Raw genomic sequence first — 20,334 nt, forward strand, 5'->3', positions numbered from 1 at the left:
GCCTCCTCTCATGCGCGAGAGGGCTTGGGCTATAGTCCCCACGCTAGCCCAATGCGGATTGGGGACTTCACATACACCTTTGAATTTCTTCGCAGATGTATGCAGGTTTCCTCACGATGTTTTCCTTCACCAAAAAGCTATTGGTAAATATCAAATGATATTTCGTACATAAGTTCCGAAAAACTCATTGGTACGAGCCAGGATTTGAACCCGCGACCTCCAGATTGAAAGAACACATCACAACACACAACACACATCAACATCAAACATTTATTCAACATATAGGCCACAAGGGACTTTTACACGTCAACATGGAATTTACATGGAGGTACGGAATCATAATGAACTGTCATAGGGACCATTATTGGACGCGAAAGCTATAATTATTGCATTTTATCTCGAGTTCTCACTATCCATGTCAAAGAGGACCGAAGAGAAATATTTTCTACACTCAGGACAGAAATCGATTATCTAATCCTTTCTGTCTGTACTGCAGTGCAGGCGTGCTTACTCAATTATTGTTCGGACGTAGTGTCGTGCCATTTCTTACATTAGTTACAAATTTGGGAGACCGAGCTTTGCTCGGAAAACATTTCGCCCCCGAAAACCCACATATAGCAAATTTCATTGAAATCCTTAGAGCCGTTTACAAAAAACAAAAAAGCGGCCAAGTGCGAGTCGGACTCGCCCATGAAGGGTTCCGTATTTAGGCGATTTATGACGTATAAAAAAAAACTACTTACTAGATCTCGTTCAAACCAATTTTCGGTGGAAGTTTACATGGTAATGTACATCATATATTTTTTTTAGTTTTATCATTCTCTTATTTTAGAAGTTAGGGGGGGGGGACACATTTTACCACTTTGGAAGTGTCTCTCGCGCAAACTATTCAGTTTAGAAAAAAATGATATTAGGAACCTCAATATCATTTTTGAAGACCTATCCATAGATACCCCACACGTATGGGTTTGATGAAAAAAAAAATTTTTGAGTTTCAGTTCGAAGTATGGGGAACCCCAAAAATTAATTGTTTTTTTTCTATTTTTGTGTGAAAATCTTAATGCGGTTCACAGAATACATCTACTTACCAAGTTTCAACAGTATAGTTCTTATAGTTTCGGAGAAAAGTGGCTGTGACATACGGACGGACAGACAGACGGACAGACAGACGGACAGACAGACAGACAGACAGACATGACGAATCTATAAGGGTTCCGTTTTTTGCCATTTGGCTACGGAACCCTAAAAACAACGAGTTGCACTCAGGGAGTGCCGGCAGAAGTGAAAACTCAATGACTAGTGCAAAATGCACTATGTATAATTGAGATTAACGCCATCTAGCGTTAGCGTTAATTACTTGAAACCCCTAAGCACATCACTGTTAGTACTCGAGTTATATTAATACCAGTTAGAGCGAAACTCACTGGATGGCATTTAAATCAATAAAGAAAAACTCAATAACATTACATGTAACAGTTTTTCATGTACTTAATGTCATTGAGTTTTTCTTTATTGATTTAAATGCCATCTAAATCTTACGGTCACGTAATCGTCTTACGCTGTCACGAGTTTAACATTTTTTCCCCACCTCAAAAAGTGCACAGCGCCGCTAAAGAAGTTTTCACTTCAAAAATCAAAAGACAACAACAATACAACTCAAAGGCTTGTCATCTTGAAAATTTAACCAAAAATTATTTTCTTTTACATTTCTTACATATTTCCATGTGGAATGTTTCGCAAAGGAAACTTTCTTCAGTGCAACACTATCCGCACTAGACAAGACTCCATTAGTTGTGCTCGCTGGCCTGAGACAAATGCAGTTCTGACTTCGGAAGCTTCGACGTGACATACTCGTATCCTGAACTGTTTTATTCCAGTTTGAAAGCGTTGCATTTAGTGTTGTAAATAACGCTCATTTCGAGGCCTCAAAGGCGGCAAAGTCGATTTCTTATATCCATACGCGTAAAATAAATAAATTCAATTCTCAAATATAGTCGAGTCTTCGAGGCTTACGAGTCTTTAGGCCTAGTCTTTACCTACCTAAAAATAAGCGTTATTCACAACACTGGTTGCATTGCAGGATACTGTCTAAGTCTATTTGACTAATAGTCAAAACGCAGCAAAAGCTGGCCACTTGCCATCAATTTTAGTATGAACCGTAATTAAGTGTCCCTAACAATGTTGTTTTAAGTTTATCCTTAGGTTTTTTTAATGTTTGATTTTAGACTGTAGTTCGGTGATTTTATACTGGCATTATGTTAGGTACTAAGTAGAAATGTATTCAACCGCTAGCCATCGCCCAAGGAGAATGCAGTTTAAACATAACTTCCCAAACCCTCCCCCCCTCCTCCTCTTCTTAATTAGTGGCAGCATGAGCTGGCCACTTGCCATCAAACTTCAGCAGAGATACGGCACACCAGTCGAATTGGTTGCAGCTTGCCTTAAGTGCTTTCAGAGTTTTAGAGACCAGTACTTGTTACATGAACTTTTAGGTTATTATTTGTAAAGTGAATGAAACAAATTATTTATTACTTAACAAACACTTTAATAATATAACAATAATTTATCAAAATAACACAATCTATCGTCCGGCGTGCTGTCCATATAAAACTAATATTAAGTTGGATAGTGTCACAATATTTCAGTATAATTGAATTCGGATAATATCTAGTTCACAGGAACTCGCAAAAATTATATATACATCAAAATGCTTATGTTTGTTCACCAATATGAATGAAAAGGAAAAGACTTAAACCAAAACATTTATAGTGAGCATATTTTTATTATATTATAATAATTATAATAGTCATAAATTACCAATGATCATATACAGAAAAAGAGGTGTAGAAATTTAGGAAGTTGAGCAACAAATAGGAAACAAGACTTCAGGCCGGACATCACTTCCATTCCAAATAAAGGATGTCTCACATTAGAACGATGCGGGTCCGGGCCGTGGCTTCTGATATTTCGTTTTCTATGACGGGTGGTCGGTGACGCGATGCTTACCATAGAAAACTGAAGTGTCGGACGCATCGGCCCGGATCTGAACCGTTCTAGCATGAGTCATCCTAAATGGCGTTTAGTGGGTGCTCAAAGCTTGGGATCCCATGTCTCAGAAAAAAAAATGGTTTTGAGATTTTTCTCTGGTTATATATCTAAATAGAAACGGAGTTAACTGAAAACTGTGACACTAATCTATTATACAAAATAAATACATACTATAATGACTACTAAACCTATTATAATATTTAACAAATACGTAGAGCTTTGGATGAGTACATTAGAAAATAAACTTATTACATAAACCATTTAGTTAAAGCATAGGCCCGAAACACTTTGAATAGGAACCACAAGATTTGAAATAAATTGATGTACGAGTACCTAGTTTATTCTAAGAGAAACGTACAATCATAATATTATTTGAAAATTGCTGTTACAAGCACGTAGTTATTAAAATGAGGTTTATTAAACAAGACAGTAAAAACTTTTCTAAAGTAATTCAAATTATAAAATGCTATTTAGGATAAACCAACCTATTAAATGCTAACTTGCACTGATCAGTACGTGCGCATAAATTTAAAAATTCATTGTTTAATACAATAGGTTTATATTCGTTCACACTGATCAGTGCTTAGACATAAGAAGGGTTAGATAAATTATTTTATTATGTTATTTCTAAAACCCCAATAACATTTGCAAACTTATGTATAATGCATCGAAAAACAATAATAGAAGGGGTACATAATCAGTTTTTTTATATGGTTTGTAACAGCAACTTTTCATACAACATTTTATAGATTTAAAGAGATTAAGACATCTACCTTATAATAGAAATACTCTTTAGTATTTTCAGAAGATTTTCGACAACACATATTTTCTGGCGATTATTATTACTAGACTACATTTAGTTAAATATAGGTACATGGCATTATCTTCCATTTTTAATATCCTACATAAAGCTGATCGATTCTCTTTTTCCATAAATATTTTTTTGATTCTAACGCTAAATAAATTATGATCACGCCTTTGTTGTTAAGTTACACAGTCATTTGCAATTTTTTTCACCAAAAATTTTCAATTTTTTTATATATTACAGCGACTGCAACCGACCGTTTGACGGATGTAACAAGTAAAAAATTTAATGATATAAACATTTTCATATTATTGCAATCAAACCATACTAATATTTCATTATTTTATACACTCATAAAATCTTTTAAGCAAAATACATGCTTTCATTAGCAGAAATTAATTCGTTGTATTTGTACATGAGTAAAGCATCACTTTTTGAACTTTGAAATAATAAATTCATATATATTTGAGGGTGAGTAAATATAAAAATATTATGCCTTACAGCGGACGGTAATTAAATATTTTGTTCTATTGAAATACGTATCACGTTTTCTGAAATTATCACAAAAATATAAATAATAAATCAATTATTTTTGTTTTTTGGTGTTATTTTTCTTGAGTAAGCAATATCATGCACATTTGAAACTATATCGACATCTATTTACACTATCAGTTCGTTATATCTACATTCGAATTTGCGCACGATCATAGAGAAATATAGTAAGACAAGAGTGCTCACTCCATACATCAGTTAGACTATTAATTTCAGTGTCTACATCTAGCATCGAGTAGTGGAACTATCAGTACTGCTACATCTATTGTCAAGTAGCAGTACTGATAGTTCCGCTACTCGATGTTAGATGCTTATAGTTTTTTTGGTACTAAAACTGATGTATGGAGTGAGCAATCTATGTATGTTTTTCTCTATGGTACGATAACATTACAAGAATCCGGAGAAATCTAAACACTCACAACAATTAGATAGATAGGTTTATCGATGAGAACAATTTTTTTTTCTTCTTTATCAATTCCAAAATCTTGACAGATAGTTTTTAAGGCAAAAAAATCTTATGTGTCCTCATTTTGTCATAGACATAAACTAATTAGTAGTATTGAATTAGACACCGAGGAAAAATTCAAATCGATAAACCCGATAGAGCTTAGAAAATCCAAAACGTATGTAATTTACAAAGATATTGTAGCTTGAATCGCAATATTTATTGAGCAATATTTTTAGTTATTTTCCAGTATTAATGTTAATAAAATTTTTGATTCAATGGCCACGTGCAAAGTTTTGCACGAGTAATCATAATCTATTAGGTTTTAAAAATATTATCACGCCGATTTTTTTTATGGAGATTATTTTTACTTAATTTATTTAAAGCCATCAACTTTGACAGCTATTTCATTTCTTATTATGATAATGCAAATGATTTTAAGTAGAGAGGCATCTCTCGTGGCGTAGTCACGTATTTAATAAGAAAATGCGAACGTTATTCGGAATAGTAATAAGCGAGTAAGTGAAGTTTGATTCCATTTAAGATTAAATTTAAGTCTAGGGAAAGATTAATAAATCCATAGCTTAAAATCCCCGAATATCATCTCTGATAGTCTAAAATTTAAAATTAAATCGTTATAAAATTTCTATAATAATTCCGAGCACAATCTACATGTTATTGAAAATTTAGAAAATCTAATAAGTTCACTGAGGGCAGCGTAGAAAAATCCTAATTTAAATAAATTCGAAATTAATTTGGTCCAAATTCAGGCAGAAAATTGTTACATTTAAGTCAGAAAGAGTAAGAGTAGGTTGAAATTACTGTAAGTGTGAGTATATGAGAACGCTACTTTGGCTGACGATTGAGTATTCGCATTTTCACATGCAAGTAAAAAAATATTTTGAGAATACAAGAAGCACACGACAGGAAAACAAAAATTCGCACTTCACTTAATATACGTCAAATTTCCAATTCATCATTAGGCTGTAAAGCACTCTACATGCGTGATTTTTTATTAAATAGATGCCTGCTGCTGTCATCTAAGTAGAACATAATTATTTATTTAGCTATTCTTTAAAATATTTGGACAAAAACATTTTTCATTTTTTCCAACCTATTCATATCGTCCACATTATCAATCTGAATAACCGAATAACCATAAGACATGATTTGTTTTTATAACTGGAAAAAAGTAATTCGTAAAAAATGTATACCATAGAAGTTTATGAATAATAATATATCAAAATCCGAATTTTTTAAGATTCTAAATAAGAAAAACCAAACAAAAAAACATGTTAATTGGACAAAAAATTTATAAAAATGGCAGTATAATCTAAGGAAAAATAATAGACGGTGCCAACGAGTAAACTAATATGCGTAAGCACCTTAAATCTAATTTCAACAAAAAACAATACAGGAAAATTGACATTTTTAATGTCTACCTCGATTGATGTAACACGATAAGTGTTTTTAATAATGCTTAAAACTTGATTTTTATAATGTGACAAAGCAGTTAATAGTTTTACTTAACGCCTTGAAATAAAAACCCCTAAGCATTAAAAAAAATTATTTTTCTATTAGTTTTCTCGACAATTTATGTTTACTATTTAACATGCTGACACTTCGCTTAAAAACTTAATAATAATTGCATACTGCTATATACAATTGCAACTCAGGTGTTATTCTGATAATTCTAGATATTCGATTCATTATTCTGATTATTAATATAATTACTTCATAATCAAAATAATCAATTATATTTTTCATGGTACGCTATTGAACACTTGTTACTTGAACATAATTATTTATGCCTACAAATTTATTTACAGAACACTAATTAAAATTAAATAATTAACGATACCTACTGAATTGGCATTATCTACAATAAACTTTCTAAAAAATAAGTCGCGGCTCCTTATTTTTTATTAATTTTTGCTTGTAATCTTAAACAACTCTTAAGAACCTTAAGCTGCAATAAGTCCAGTAACATGATATTTTGTATTTTTTCGAGAATGTAAATCGGGCTTTCAACTTCTGATCTTGACTTAATTTTACTTTACTTGATAATGATAACAAATGCCATAAAACAAAATACTTATTAAATTTTCTCCCTTTACAATATGTATTAACAACATACTTTTTGTCAAAACTTGCAGGTAAGGTAATAAGAGTTATTCACTAGTACAAACTAAATTATAATTATAGCAATTTATATAATTTAAAATGTATTCATTCTGTAGATATTTTAAATTAGTAGACCATTATGGCACATTATTGTTGTATTTAGATGTTAATTTTATCATTTATTTCAAACTTATTGCAAATAATAAAACCATTATTAATTCAAAAGAGCACAATATCTAGTTGTAGTTAGAACAGATAGGTAAGTGAGTATTAACTTTAACTCTTATTTATATGTTAAATAAATAAAAGAATCTCGGTTATTAAATTAACACCTTTTATAAAAACAGTAATTAAAAGTTAATTAAATGGGAATTTAATAAAATCAAGATTTATACAACAGCATACATTAGCAAGTACTAAAAAAGCGCTGGTGGCCTAGCGGTAAGAGCGTGCGACTTGCAATCCGGAGGTCGCGGGTTTGAACCCCGGCTCGTACCAATGAGTTTTTCGGAACTTATGTACGAAATATCATTTGATATTTACCAGTCGCTTTTCGGTGAAGGAAAACATCGTGAGGAAACCGGACTAATCCCAATACGGGCCTAGTTTACCCTCTGGGTTGGAAGGTCAGATGGCAGTCGCTTTCGTAAAAACTAGTGCCCACGCCAATTACTGGGATTAGTTGCCAAGCGGACCCCAGGCTCCCATGAGCCGTGGCAAAATGCCGGGATAACGCGAGGAAGATGATGATGATACATTAGCAAGTACTAAAGTAATATCTAAGGTCATATAGGGTAAGATAAACATAATTTATTTTTCTCGGGCATGAGCAACGATATGAGGCCCGAGACACACTTGTAAGTTTTACTTACGTAAGTAGGGACAAAGCTATTTGTTAGAATGAGATAACGATATTCATTTCTAATTCTGTAGCATAGCTGTGTCCCTACTAACGTAAAGTAAAACGTGTATCTTGGGTCTGAGGATTCCCTATAAGTGTCCCTCTGTCACAATGTCTCATTTACCCCATCGAACTTTAAATAAATATGTTTACCTACATTAAATTATGCCAATATGGAATCATCATAATGCTATTATTTATTTATTACTTTACTTTTTTTCTAGCTAATTTTAACCTCCTAGGCTGTTACGAGACCAGTTTAGAAATTTTAGATAGAGAAAAATATTCAGGAAAGAGAAGATTTGAGAAATTTGTAAGGATTATAGTATCCATTTTTATGTCATTTCATTCCTTTGCAGGTTTTAACAAAGCAAGCTTTAAATTCAAGAATGAATTTTCATACACGTATAACGTGTCGTAAATTTGTATTTTTATAGATTTGAAGGTGCTCTTTCCAAATTCATTACTTGTTTAAATTAGTTTTAAACGTCTTTAGAAACAACAAGATAACATTTAAGAAGCTACTGCAAATGTAATCTCGCAACTGTCGCAAGCCTTGGAAAAGTTAGCAAAGCATGTTGTCAGAAAAACGATAGGTTATGTCACTAACACATTAAACTGGAGGGCAATTGGAACTTGATATTTTGACATCAAAATTATGCAATTTTGATATTTCGCCCGTGCGTCTGGCTCGCATCAATACATGTTTCTAGGGGTTTTCACGACGGATCCGAAATGTATGGGAATATACGCGGATCCGGATCCAGATCCGGATAATTTCATACATTTCGGATCCGGATTGCAAACCCTACATGTTTCGTACATATAAGTACAAGTACAAGCTAAATGTACGCGTATGTATATTAGAATTGGCCTCCATATCGCTAAAAGTCATATATTCGTCATCTTTGATTAGTTAGCGTATACAATTTGAAAGGGCATTTATTCTACCTTTTTGCTTTCGTATTAAAGACGTTAATTTACTTTTAAATACTAACCCCCTTATTCATAAACGTCTGTTAAGTTAATCAGCTGATGATCATCGTTTGTCCCTCTCTATGCCATAACAACAGCTAGGGACAAACGTTAGCAGCCGTTTATGAATAACGCCATAAGTATTTTAATGGCGACAAAACTCACAGCTGGGATGCAAATTGTCAGCATTGAGCACCTACAGCATATGAAAATAATAGTTCTAAATATTAGCAGCTATATTCGAACTTTAAGATACGTCACGTATTAGATAGTGTCAAAAGTGACGTTTCTTCAAACAAAAACTTCACTTTTGACACTTGTTTGAGACTGACATATTCGATCCATATCGTTTAGATATATAATAGTTGACGTACCAAGTTCGAATATGGCTGTATGTATCCCCAGTATGTAAAGAGCATTATATGTAACTACTGAAGTTAAATCATTCTGGATGCATATTAGTACAAAAATTCACAATTTGCCATTTAATGTCAATTTCGCAATACCTACAATATTTTGCCAAAAACAGTTCGTACTTAACTTAGAATCCTGGGATGATGTCATATGCTTCTAAGCTAGACATGGTAAGATAAATGAGCCAGAGAGAGAAAAAGAAGATGGATGTGCATATCTTGATGCCGCGCGGACCCCCGAGCTCTCCTCCGATGGACTTCCGTCTCCTGAGGACCAGAACCAGGACTGCGAGAGCAGCTTCTGAGCAGAACATCGTAACGCTGAAGGCGAGGCTGAGGAAAAAAAAAGTGTGAGTAATTGAGTATCTTGATTGGATTCATCAGGGGCATTCCAGAAAAGTTTTGGGTACTTGATGCTTTTTTAGGATTCCGTACCTAAAGGGTAAAAGGGCCATTTTATTTAAAGTTGTCCCCAACACTTTTTTTTAATTTGTGAATGTATATGTTATTTCTACTCAGAATCACGAGCTCTTTCTATCCTAATAGGAGGAAAAAAGCGTCCCAAGGGTTTTTTCCCATTCCGTTACCATTTTTTCCATAGACTTTGTATGGCGGTTTCGGAATGGAAAGATCGAAAAATGTATGGAAATCTTGAGACACTTGTTTCTCCTATTAGGATCAAAAGAACTCATGATTCTGAGTAGAAATAACATAAAAAAATCTCAATTATGAAAAAAAAGTTTAGGGGACAACTTTAAATAAAATGGCCTAAAAACGGGACCCTATTACCTACTAAGACTCCGCTGTCCGTCTGTCTGTCAATCCGTTTGTCTGTCTGTCTGACACAGTTGAAATATTTACAGATATTTCTGTTGCCGCTATAACAACAAATACTAAAAACAAAATAAAACGAATATTTAAGTGGGGCTCCCATACATCAAACATGATTTTTGCCGTTTTTTGCGTAATGGTACGGAACCCTTAGTGCGCGAATACGACTCGCACATAGCCGGTTTTATTTAAACACTTCTGATAAAGCTAAGAAGCCGATATTTAATTTAGTAGAATAATGTTTGATATATTAGCTTTAATTTATTTTCTAAGACAGGCAAGATTCAGTCAAGGCATACGGCAGGTTGCCTTTAAGCATTCGTCATAATCTCTTTGCGCTATTCCCTGACCCGTTAACAAGTCGATGAAGCCCCGCGAAGCGAATTTTCCACTCTAAAGAATACACGGTAATTTAAAAATGTTTCTAGATAAAAATATATCTCAAATGGACGAACGGAGCGGAAGAATGTACAAGTTCTACTTAGGATAACGAGGAACCACTGATCAGTTAATAATCATGAATCTGTTACCATTGCATCTTAGCAGATTGACCTGATCTTTGCTTGCATTAGGTATATCCAATACAAAAAAAAATGTATACTTGGTATGGTACCTTGTTGGTGCTTTATTGTAATGTTGGAATCATAATATGCTTTATTGGAATGCATGAAGGCTAATCATAAACTGTAATTGAGCGCGTCTGGTCGTATTTGGCAATGCAAAGGTTAAAAGATGTCCAAATCGAAAGTCCAAGTTATAACTTTTAAATGTGGTGACCATAGTTTGCTGTAATATCCTGGTTCAAGATACTTACTTCCCCGGATCAACAAGGAACTTCTCATCTTTGCTCCAATGGACGATGGCAGCCAGAGTCCACGCTACCCCGATGCCAAGGAACACGTTGACAGCGTTGGAGCCTGTCACGTTGCCAACCGACGCGTCCGCGTACTTATCCTGGATGGCTGCCACTTTGCTCGCAAATGTGTCTGGAGAGAATGGATGGAGTTAGAATTCAGTTGCAATAGAATCGTCTTATATGAGTCCCCCTGGCGCTCTGAGTCTCCTAGAAAAATCTGTGAAGCTGGCAGTTTTATCTTATAGTTTTCGGTGACCCTGGCGGATATGCATCAGCCTAACAATTTAGCGTGGAAAGGCTGCCAGCATGTAAATAAATTTACATAAAAAATATTCAGGGTTACTAGGTACATAATTTAAGTATGTAAGTATACCTACACGTTACAGCCATTACCTACCGTTGTATAAGATCTTCCCAGAGAGCTAAAAGCCTTATCTCCCTGAAGACTAGACCGCTGTAAAATGAGCCAGTCACGTTTTAGCCACTTATTTCGTGTAATGGACCCAATCCACTATGACAAGGATGTGACGCAATTTTTAAAGCCATTACGTTGTTATGAACTTTAAGGTTTTGAGTTAAAATTAACTATTAAACAGTGTCTTTGCCATTACACTTCGATATTCACTTGAGCATTTATTTTATCGAGTTTAACTCACATGGCATATGTTCAAAAAGTCTTCACCAAAAAACTCGCCGTTCAAGTAAGAATTCTTGTACATGGTATACTAGTTCCTAGTGTCACGAAAGCTATAGCAGTACAGATTCCTTGATTCCAAGCGTACAGCCAAGGCCACATATCCGATGATGGCAGTGACGAGGCCGATGCATGTAATGGATATCACCATGCATGTCGTCCACAAAATGTCAGGGGTGTTTTTAACACGCTTTTATTAGGTCGACCTGTATGTAACATCTTAATGTAATGTAATAATTTGTAATGAAATCTTGCAAGTTAAATTTGATCCACTGCCCGGTTTCCGATTGAACCGAAATTTTGCATACACATGTAAGTCGGGTGACAATGCAATATTATGGTACCATCGAGCTGATCTGATGATTGAGACAGGAGGTGGCCATAGGAACTTTGTGATAAAACAACGCAACCTAATTATGTTAGGGGTTTTTAGAATTGTCTCGATGACTATTAGTTGTCTGTCGTAAGAAAAGTACAGTCAGCGATAAAAGCTTGTACCAAAAATGAAATTTTTGCCAAGAACTTATTTAGAACATTAATTCACCTGGTATACTAGTTCCTAATGCTACGAAAACTATGGCAGTCACAGAGTCCTTAATTCCAAGCGTGCAGCCAAAGTGCGAGGCCACATCTCCGATGACGGCGGTGACGAGGCCGATGCAGATGATGGAGACCACGAAGCATACATAGCCTCCGCCGATATCTGGTAAAAACATAAAATATAAGTTCATATACACAGAGGTCGATTCTATTTTAACAATCTGTTATGGTTTGAACTAGTTTTGACACCACCTTGAAGGTCGTCTTGGTGATTGCGCATCTCACGCACGATTTTCACTTAATTTCGCATGCGCCAATCAGCGTGAGCGATCTTCAAGACTGTGATTGTATATTTTCAGTATAGGTAGAGATCGCGCAAAAGGCTAGTAATATATAAATAACAATAAACTAACAACTAACTCAGTCTGGACTATTTGTGTGTTACCTCATCGCGCTAAAATCGCTTGAACAATTTAAATTAAGTTCCAAGAAAGGACATAGAATTAGTTTATTATGGAAATCACCCCTAAAGGTGGTAAAAAGAGGGATGTGACTATTTACTATGTAATTAAATTGTTAATTTTATTAATTAATTCTATGCAGACGCAGTCGTGAGCAGTGTATAAAAATAAAACCGTAAAAACTTAACCTAAATTACGCCGGTCAGCTCAGCGTTAAATTACCAACAACAAAACCGCCAAAAAGGACCGAAATCCCACAGTTAAAAACGGTCTTTGAGACCACAACACATTAATAGCGCCCCAGGGACGGGCCCTGATTACCGCCTAATTTATAACGGAGGCCAATTCAGATGTTAAAATTTTATATGGTTTCCATTTTAGTACCATGGACATTCAGATGGTAATTTTTTGTGAAAAATACAGTAAAAAGAAAAATATTTATATAAATTATGAACTAAATATATCTAATTAAAAGTAAAAACCCTAAATATATCTAAAATAAAACAAGGAATATAAAAACTACCGAAAGAGGCCTCCACACGCTACCCCCGGTGCAACGGTGCCCGTCACATTAGCTGCGTTACCGCGTTGATTTTTTTGTTATGTTTGATGGATATACATCTGTTACAAGAAGATATACCTATACTAACACGTCCGTTCCATTATGTCGCGTTTTAGCTTAAATTTTCTTTTGTATGTGCGTGACGTCGTGGAAACTAAAATTTCCATACACATTTTTGGGACTGTTTTTAGCACCAGGATTGAATATGCTAGTGGTTCTGAATTGAAAAAATCCAAAAAGATCAGGGTCAGTAAGAATTGAGAAAAAGGTGAAATTATATTAAGTACATATTTATATTTTTTGGAAGAGACGAGCATTATCTATGTCACAGATCACATTCATTACATATTGATAACAAGAAAATACGATAATAATAGTTGTCCCTAAGGGTAACATTCCATTTCTGACCGCAGCTGCACTACTGGTATTGAACGAGTCGTTGTTTCCATAGTAAAATGAACAGTAGTGCAGCTGCGGTCAGAAATGGAATGTCACCTTAAGAGTCGTCAGGCATCTTAGCGTACCAATAAATGCGAGCTAGATGCTTTAAGAGACGACTCGTCATCTTGGCTAGGGCCCCCTAGCCAAGATGACCATCATTACATCGACAAACGCCAAACGAAAAGAAACGACTCAAGGTCATCTCAAAATTTAATTAAAATCATATTGGATTTTAAAATCAGAATCGGCCTTTCGCATCGTTTTGTCGAGGGACAAATTATTAGTCGAACACGAATGAGCTTCTTTGTGGTCATAACTCTTTTGAGAATAAAATTTTGTGTGGAGTAATTATTTATGTAATTACATTAATGACATGTTTACTTAAAATGTATGAAAAGCAGTTTAGTTAATATTTAGGTACCTAAATCCTTGCAAACGTCACATACATTTTAACGTAAGACCCTATTTTATGATACAATTTTAGAGTTAGATGCAACGAATAAGTGACGTGATCAGGCTAAGCTAAATCTGCATCGTCATAATTTCATAGAAGTTTGACGTTTATGATAACTATGTATGTGCTATCAAACATGGTGCAGAGTTAGATTAGCCTGACTCTATTATTGAAGTTACAATTGGCGTTTTCTATGTATCATAAATGTAACTTGGCTAGGTCCTGAGTAGACAAAATCAGTGGTTAGTCCTTCATCCCCCCTGGTGCCCCCGGACCAGATGGCATGCGTAAACGCATTTCCCCAACGTACAAAAAAAAAGATCCCGAGTGTATAAAATTTTCTTAATTTTTTTTTCTGTAGGATAAATGTTACTGTCACGTGAACTTACCTGTAGGGGGGATGAGAGCAAAAATAATCTTCCAGAACAGAGTTACTACGTGCATTAAGTAGTCTGACACCGAAGGAGGCTCTTCAGGGTTGTCGGATCCTGAAAAAAAGAGAACCCATTAGTTTATAAACAGGGATCGGAACCGGTATTTTGCAAAAACTTCGAAATAACCATATTTTTCGAATTATTCTATACTACTACCGCTTATTATTTTTGTGTGTTTAGGTATCGACTTCGTATTATTAGATTGCCCAATTAGAAAAGAAACAATTAGCAAATAACGAAAAAATACCGTTTTCGTTCCCATACACAAAATACCGGTATCCGATGCCTGGTTTATAGCTTCCATTAATTAAGGTGGGTTCAGCCAGCAGTTTTTAAAACAATTTAGCGCTTTTTTAGATCATTAAACGTTTGCCAAGAAATATCGCACCATTAAAAATTTGTCATAATTTTTGCACAACAGCGATGTAAATTGTTAAGAGCGTTCGGACACCTGTTCCAAAAAGTCTCAAGTTTGAGTCTTATCGGATCCAATTAATTTTTAGTTATTTCCTTTAACACTCTTACTTATGTAGTGCCGACAAGTTACTCATAAAACTTCTCTATAAAAACTAGACCAAAACTTGAAATAAAATCTCCACTAGAGGTGTCAAAGTTGGCGCAAAGAAATATTCTCAAACAGACCCAATTTATGTTTCCAGAATAACTGTAAACTTTTGAAATGAACGCGCCTACAACTTTTTTTACCTATTTAGGTTAAAAGCTTTTGCCTAATGGATGTTTTGAGAAGTTTCAATGGCATCTACAGACATTTTATTACGTAAACTGTGTACTTCAACTATAAAACTGTGCTTTATAGACAAAATTTAAGTTTACTCTAACTACAACCACAAATGTCCAGTTGTCATGTCAGTTTATCTGTGTTAATTCGTTTTATATCGAATGACGAATTAAAATATGAAAAAGGAAGCAACATGAAAATAATCTTTTTCATTATTGAATTTTTCAGTTCTCACAAAAATAGTAACTATATTGTTATAATTATAATCTAAAACTTAAAAACAGTTAAAACGCCGCTTATAATTTATACGGATTGAATGATAATGACTCAGAGGAACAATACTATAGAGTTTCAAAAAGAGAACCAAATTTTGACATTGATGCTTTATAATGTACTTTTTATCATCTAAATCTTATAACCTATTTTTCTTTTCTTTGTCTGCATTTCTTTACTTCTTCCAAGTAAAAATCAATAATTTAGTAGTATTTTATACAATTGTGTTATAACGGAGAGCTTTTCAGTCGAGTATCATGTTTAGTTAATAGTAGTTAGCTTGCTGAGTTGCCTAAGTAAGGTACGAGATTGAAATGAATATTATAATTGAGTGGGGAGCCCATACATTAAAAGTACCCAATTGCAGTTTGGTATACGAAATCTTAATTCAAGAATTACAGTCGACGAGTAGGAAAAAAAAGTTACATGTGAGCAAGCCTCACGCTTGTTACATTTTTTAACTTGTTCCTATAATGATAAGTCTGCCTTAGGGTAACATTCCATTCCTGACCGCAGCTGCACTACTGGTACTGAACGCGTCGCTGTTACTGTCAATTTCCATAGTAAAATGAACAGTACTGCAGCTGCGGTTGGAAATGGACTGTCACCTTTAGTTTTTCTTACCGGAACTGACAGTGAGCGCCTCAGAGAACTGTTCCTTCCACGAAGACGTGCCTATGATTATTGATGCGTTCGCCCTTTGTACCAGCTTGTCTACCGTGTTCTGAAACAAAGGAACAAAGATTGCAGGAATAGTTGAGGTCAAATGCGTCCTAGTGCAGAAAACTTGCATTCTTCGCTGTGCGTAGATAAAAGAAATGCTTACATTGTTAAAGCGGATAGAAACATTAATAAATGCACGATTAGTTTATGTGCAATAAAGTGACATACATACATACATTAGTTTTGTGGACTGGAGTAATTTCCATTACCGACTAAATACGAATTATTAAATATAAATGTAACAATCACCTGATATTTAATATAATATTTTGCCACAACAAGCATGACAAAATTATATGTTTTATTCGGCTAAAATCGAATCTGAGGAATATTGCAAAATCAGTTTGAATTTGGAACTTATTGCACGAGAATACGGTAAAAAAATATATTGAGTTTTGCAATGATCCCGTTGTCGCGCCTGGTTGGACTGGTTGGGCATATTATACCTAATGGTATTTTTTTAATACAATTTAAACATTCATCATGACACTAGTTTCTAGAATCTACTAGTGACTAAATTAAAAAATTATAGTTTAATAATCTGTCAAAACTTTTGACTCAAAAGGTTACATTCAATTACAAAAAAATGCATAGCTTCTTTACCTTAAATAATAATATAAAGCATTCATTATTAAAGCAAAGGCAAAGGTTATTTTCAGATAATCTGTAATATACCAACACACACGTAATCTATTCCTCCTTTTCCCTAGTAAACCTACTGAATAGGTACATTATATTCCGACCTTCGGTCGTCAATTCGCAATCAACGGAAATGGCAGACTTTTCCAAGGATCGCCTGTGTAGCCCTGTGCCTAACGATGTAAGCAACATTTATGTGCTTATATACCAATTTCAACCGTATGTATAGTCTATAAGAATGAAAATCGGATGATGAGAAGCCGCGTGTCGGTAACAAGAATAGTTAATTGACTTTATATAGTTTATTATAAGCTGTTCGCGTGATTTGTGTAATCAGTCGAGTGAAGTCGCTTTATTACACTTTGTTCGTATAATTTTGATATTACTATGTAAAGTACTAATACATTTTAGCAATTACCAAGACACATTTTAATTTGTGTTGAAGTTTCTTTTTATGTGCACGTTAGTTGTGATTTTAGCGTCTAAAAATTTACAGAAACTTTCAGAGACGTTGAAAGTTTGGAAACTTCTATTTCGTGCATGGAGATTTTGAGAACAATCAGAAAACGTTTATACTATTTTAGAAATATCTATTACATGACACTATTGCGTTATCGTACTAGAGTTTGTGCGGAAATAGAAGAGTCGTGGAATGTATGGGCTGCCTTACATTCCACGACTCTTCTCTTTCCGCACAGACTCTAGGTACATTCAAAAGTTCTATAGTAATCGTGTCCGTGCTTTCATTCTTTTACTTCGCGTTGGACAATTTAGAAAGATGTATAAATAATTAGGTGAGGGTGGGGAGGGTCGATCCCTAGGGGACACTTGGTAAACTTCATTTTCAATCAAACCAAACGAGATACATTTTTTTGCACTGTTAACACTCATTCATTCGTTCCTAACTTCACGTTCTGTCATGGCACTGTATCGGAAAAGTCAGTGGTTCAAAAATGGCGGACGGTGAAAGATTTTCTGCGTACTATATTCAATTTTCGGTAAGCTTTAACTGGATTTATTTTATAATATGAGATGGAAATGATGTTAGTGAGTGTGCTTATTTTATTTGTTGTTTATTGAAGTGATGATTAACTTGGATTACATTGATATACGCGAACACACGTTTCGAGTACGGCACGTTTTATAATCTTACTATGTATGGGGAGACTTTGTCTTTTTCTTCAGGGGAGATATGTTTCCGGGATCATGTCACCCCCAAAGCGATCAAGTACACATTGTAATAAATTTACTTACAAAAAGATTCATAGAGCTATCATAAATATTTTCTTTTCTTTAGTAAATCATGCCGCAAAATTACGACCAGTGAAACACTGATTCAAACTTTCAAGGTTTTTGACTCATTATTGTTTATTGAAACGGGATTTAATGGCGTATAATTCAGTTTTTTAATTATACAACTGACTTCGAACTCCGAAAACTGAATTATCCCCGTGGCCTTTGAAAAGACTAACTAAAGTTGACATCAACATTTTGCGAACTACCCGCACTTGGTCTTGATTATCAAGTTAAACATTTTACACACAGGGGATGTTACTCGGTCGACAAACAACACTTATAACGATATTTGGTTATCAACCGGCGATATTTGTTTTTATTGATGAAATGCTATTTTAATGGCTTTCCGACCTTATGTACTATAGAACCGACGGTCCATAGAAAGGATTTTAGGATTATGCAGCTCAAACACCGTCCTCGAAACGTGAGCAGTAAATTTCTATACTTATTTAATATAGTAAACAATAACGACCAGAGATGGGTAAAAAAATTAAAATTGCTGTAGGTATCTGACGCTAAAAATACCTTCATAATAACTTTAAAAAATTTAGCTTGTTACAAGAAATTTTATGTTAATAACTTAGATTTTTGTTTTTTTTTTAACTTTTTTTGGTTCAAAAATTGATTCCCTATTTTATGTTGTTTTATGGATAATACGATTACATTGTTTTTTTTTAAAGTATAAGATTATGGATTAATATGTGTTTGATATCTTCATATATTAATTTTCTGTAGATAAAGTGAATAAATTAATGTAGATACTACCCTCGAAATATGACATTGCCGCTTAAAATCTTTTTACCAAGTGTCCCCAAATCTGGAAGACTTGATCCCTTCGGCTTAGACATCTGATTACCGGAAATACAACTTCAAAGCATGGAAGATGCAATATATATATGTTTGCTGTGTATTTTACAAATTATAGATGCATTGCTAATAGCGATCCGAGTTATATAATCAATGAGAATCTGGTATGGGGAGACATGGTAAAAATCTGTTTACCATGTGTCCCAAGAACCAGGGTCACTTGATCCCCCTAGGATCAAGGCTCCCGACCAGGGGTAAACAAGTCTCCCTTACATAGGGGACACATGGTAAAAGTCCACAGTATGGGTTTTCATTAAATAACGGTCTAATTTATTGCACAAATCTGTTCTAATTCAAACTAGAACTGAAGAGATAAATTCTGAATCGTATGGTCTATAAAGTTTTTCAATACTACAAATAGTTAAGAAAATGTATGCTAAAAACAAAAGGGGTGATCAACCCTCCCCAGTTTCCCCTAAGTTTTGTAACAAAGGTACCTACTTGATGAGAGTTCAAAAACTTTCCTTAAATTTTTGGCTAAAAGAAATTTTCAATACCTACCGACTAACTTTTTTATTAATAAAAATGAATTATGTAGGTACCAAAATGATTTTAATATCAGTATAATATCATATTTTTTTCTTAGGTACCTATAATCAGTTTCTCAACCTCATTCATAGCATTGGAAAATTTTAAAAATTCAGAAGACTTCACTCAGACAGCCACCACAAAATCGTTGCTGCAGAGTGCAGAGGTATTGTCATAACGTTTTTTTCTACTCCAGCACTTAAATGTGTCAATTAAATGACTGACAGTGATATCTAAAGCAATGTCATTTGAATGCTTTGTCTATAGGCTCATAAGATGACTGCTAGCAGTCATCTTATGAGTATAATACAACTGCTTTATTTTTTTTAAAGATACAAGTTCCGATCATCTTGATTGAAAGAGGTATGTTTTCATTTACAATAATAACTCTTTTTTTTTAATAATAACTTTTTTTTTTTTTTTTTTGCTGCAGCTGTCATAGAAAAAGTAATGTATGCAACAGCTCATAATTGGTTCTTAAAATTCTCGGGTCTTTTTTTACAAAACTCGACTACGTCTCGTTTTGTAACTTCGACCCTTGAATTTTAAGAACCCTTATTATATCACTGTTGCATAAACTACTATTAGCGTCACTCGAAAGCACTGTCGTAAGGGGAATACTACTGGGGTTCATTTTAGAACGTCCACGAAGACAAGTTTAATGGTATGGAAAATGCAATGCGATACGATTATGAGCAGTGTAACGATAATGAGACTTTTAAAACCTGGCGAA

The 20,334-nt window shown here is 34.3% G+C and overlaps 1 protein-coding gene across 6 annotated transcripts in view; it reads right to left on the reverse strand.

The window, feature by feature from the left end:
* LOC134655802 (sodium/calcium exchanger 3) overlaps nt 1-20,334 on the reverse strand; it is a 292,912-nt gene that overhangs the window by 144,631 nt on the left and 127,947 nt on the right. For 5 of the 6 annotated variants that reach the window (XM_063511268.1, XM_063511269.1, XM_063511267.1 and 2 more), the window contains 5 exons: nt 16,173-16,272; nt 14,492-14,590; nt 12,189-12,347; nt 10,909-11,080; nt 9,351-9,596 (listed from right to left, as the gene is read on the reverse strand). In XM_063511268.1, the coding sequence (XP_063367338.1) occupies nt 9,392-9,596; nt 10,909-11,080; nt 12,189-12,347; nt 14,492-14,590; nt 16,173-16,272 (735 nt within the window). In that variant the 3' untranslated portion in view covers nt 9,351-9,391. Of the gene's footprint in view, nt 1-9,350; nt 9,597-10,904; nt 11,081-12,188; nt 12,348-14,491; nt 14,591-16,172; nt 16,273-20,334 lie in introns of those variants that run through there. The other variant, XM_063511271.1, reaches the window with a different exon arrangement.

Source organism: Cydia amplana, chromosome 17, assembly GCF_948474715.1.
Source record: "Cydia amplana chromosome 17, ilCydAmpl1.1, whole genome shotgun sequence".
In the NCBI taxonomy this organism is placed as follows: Eukaryota; Metazoa; Arthropoda; class Insecta; order Lepidoptera; family Tortricidae; genus Cydia; species Cydia amplana.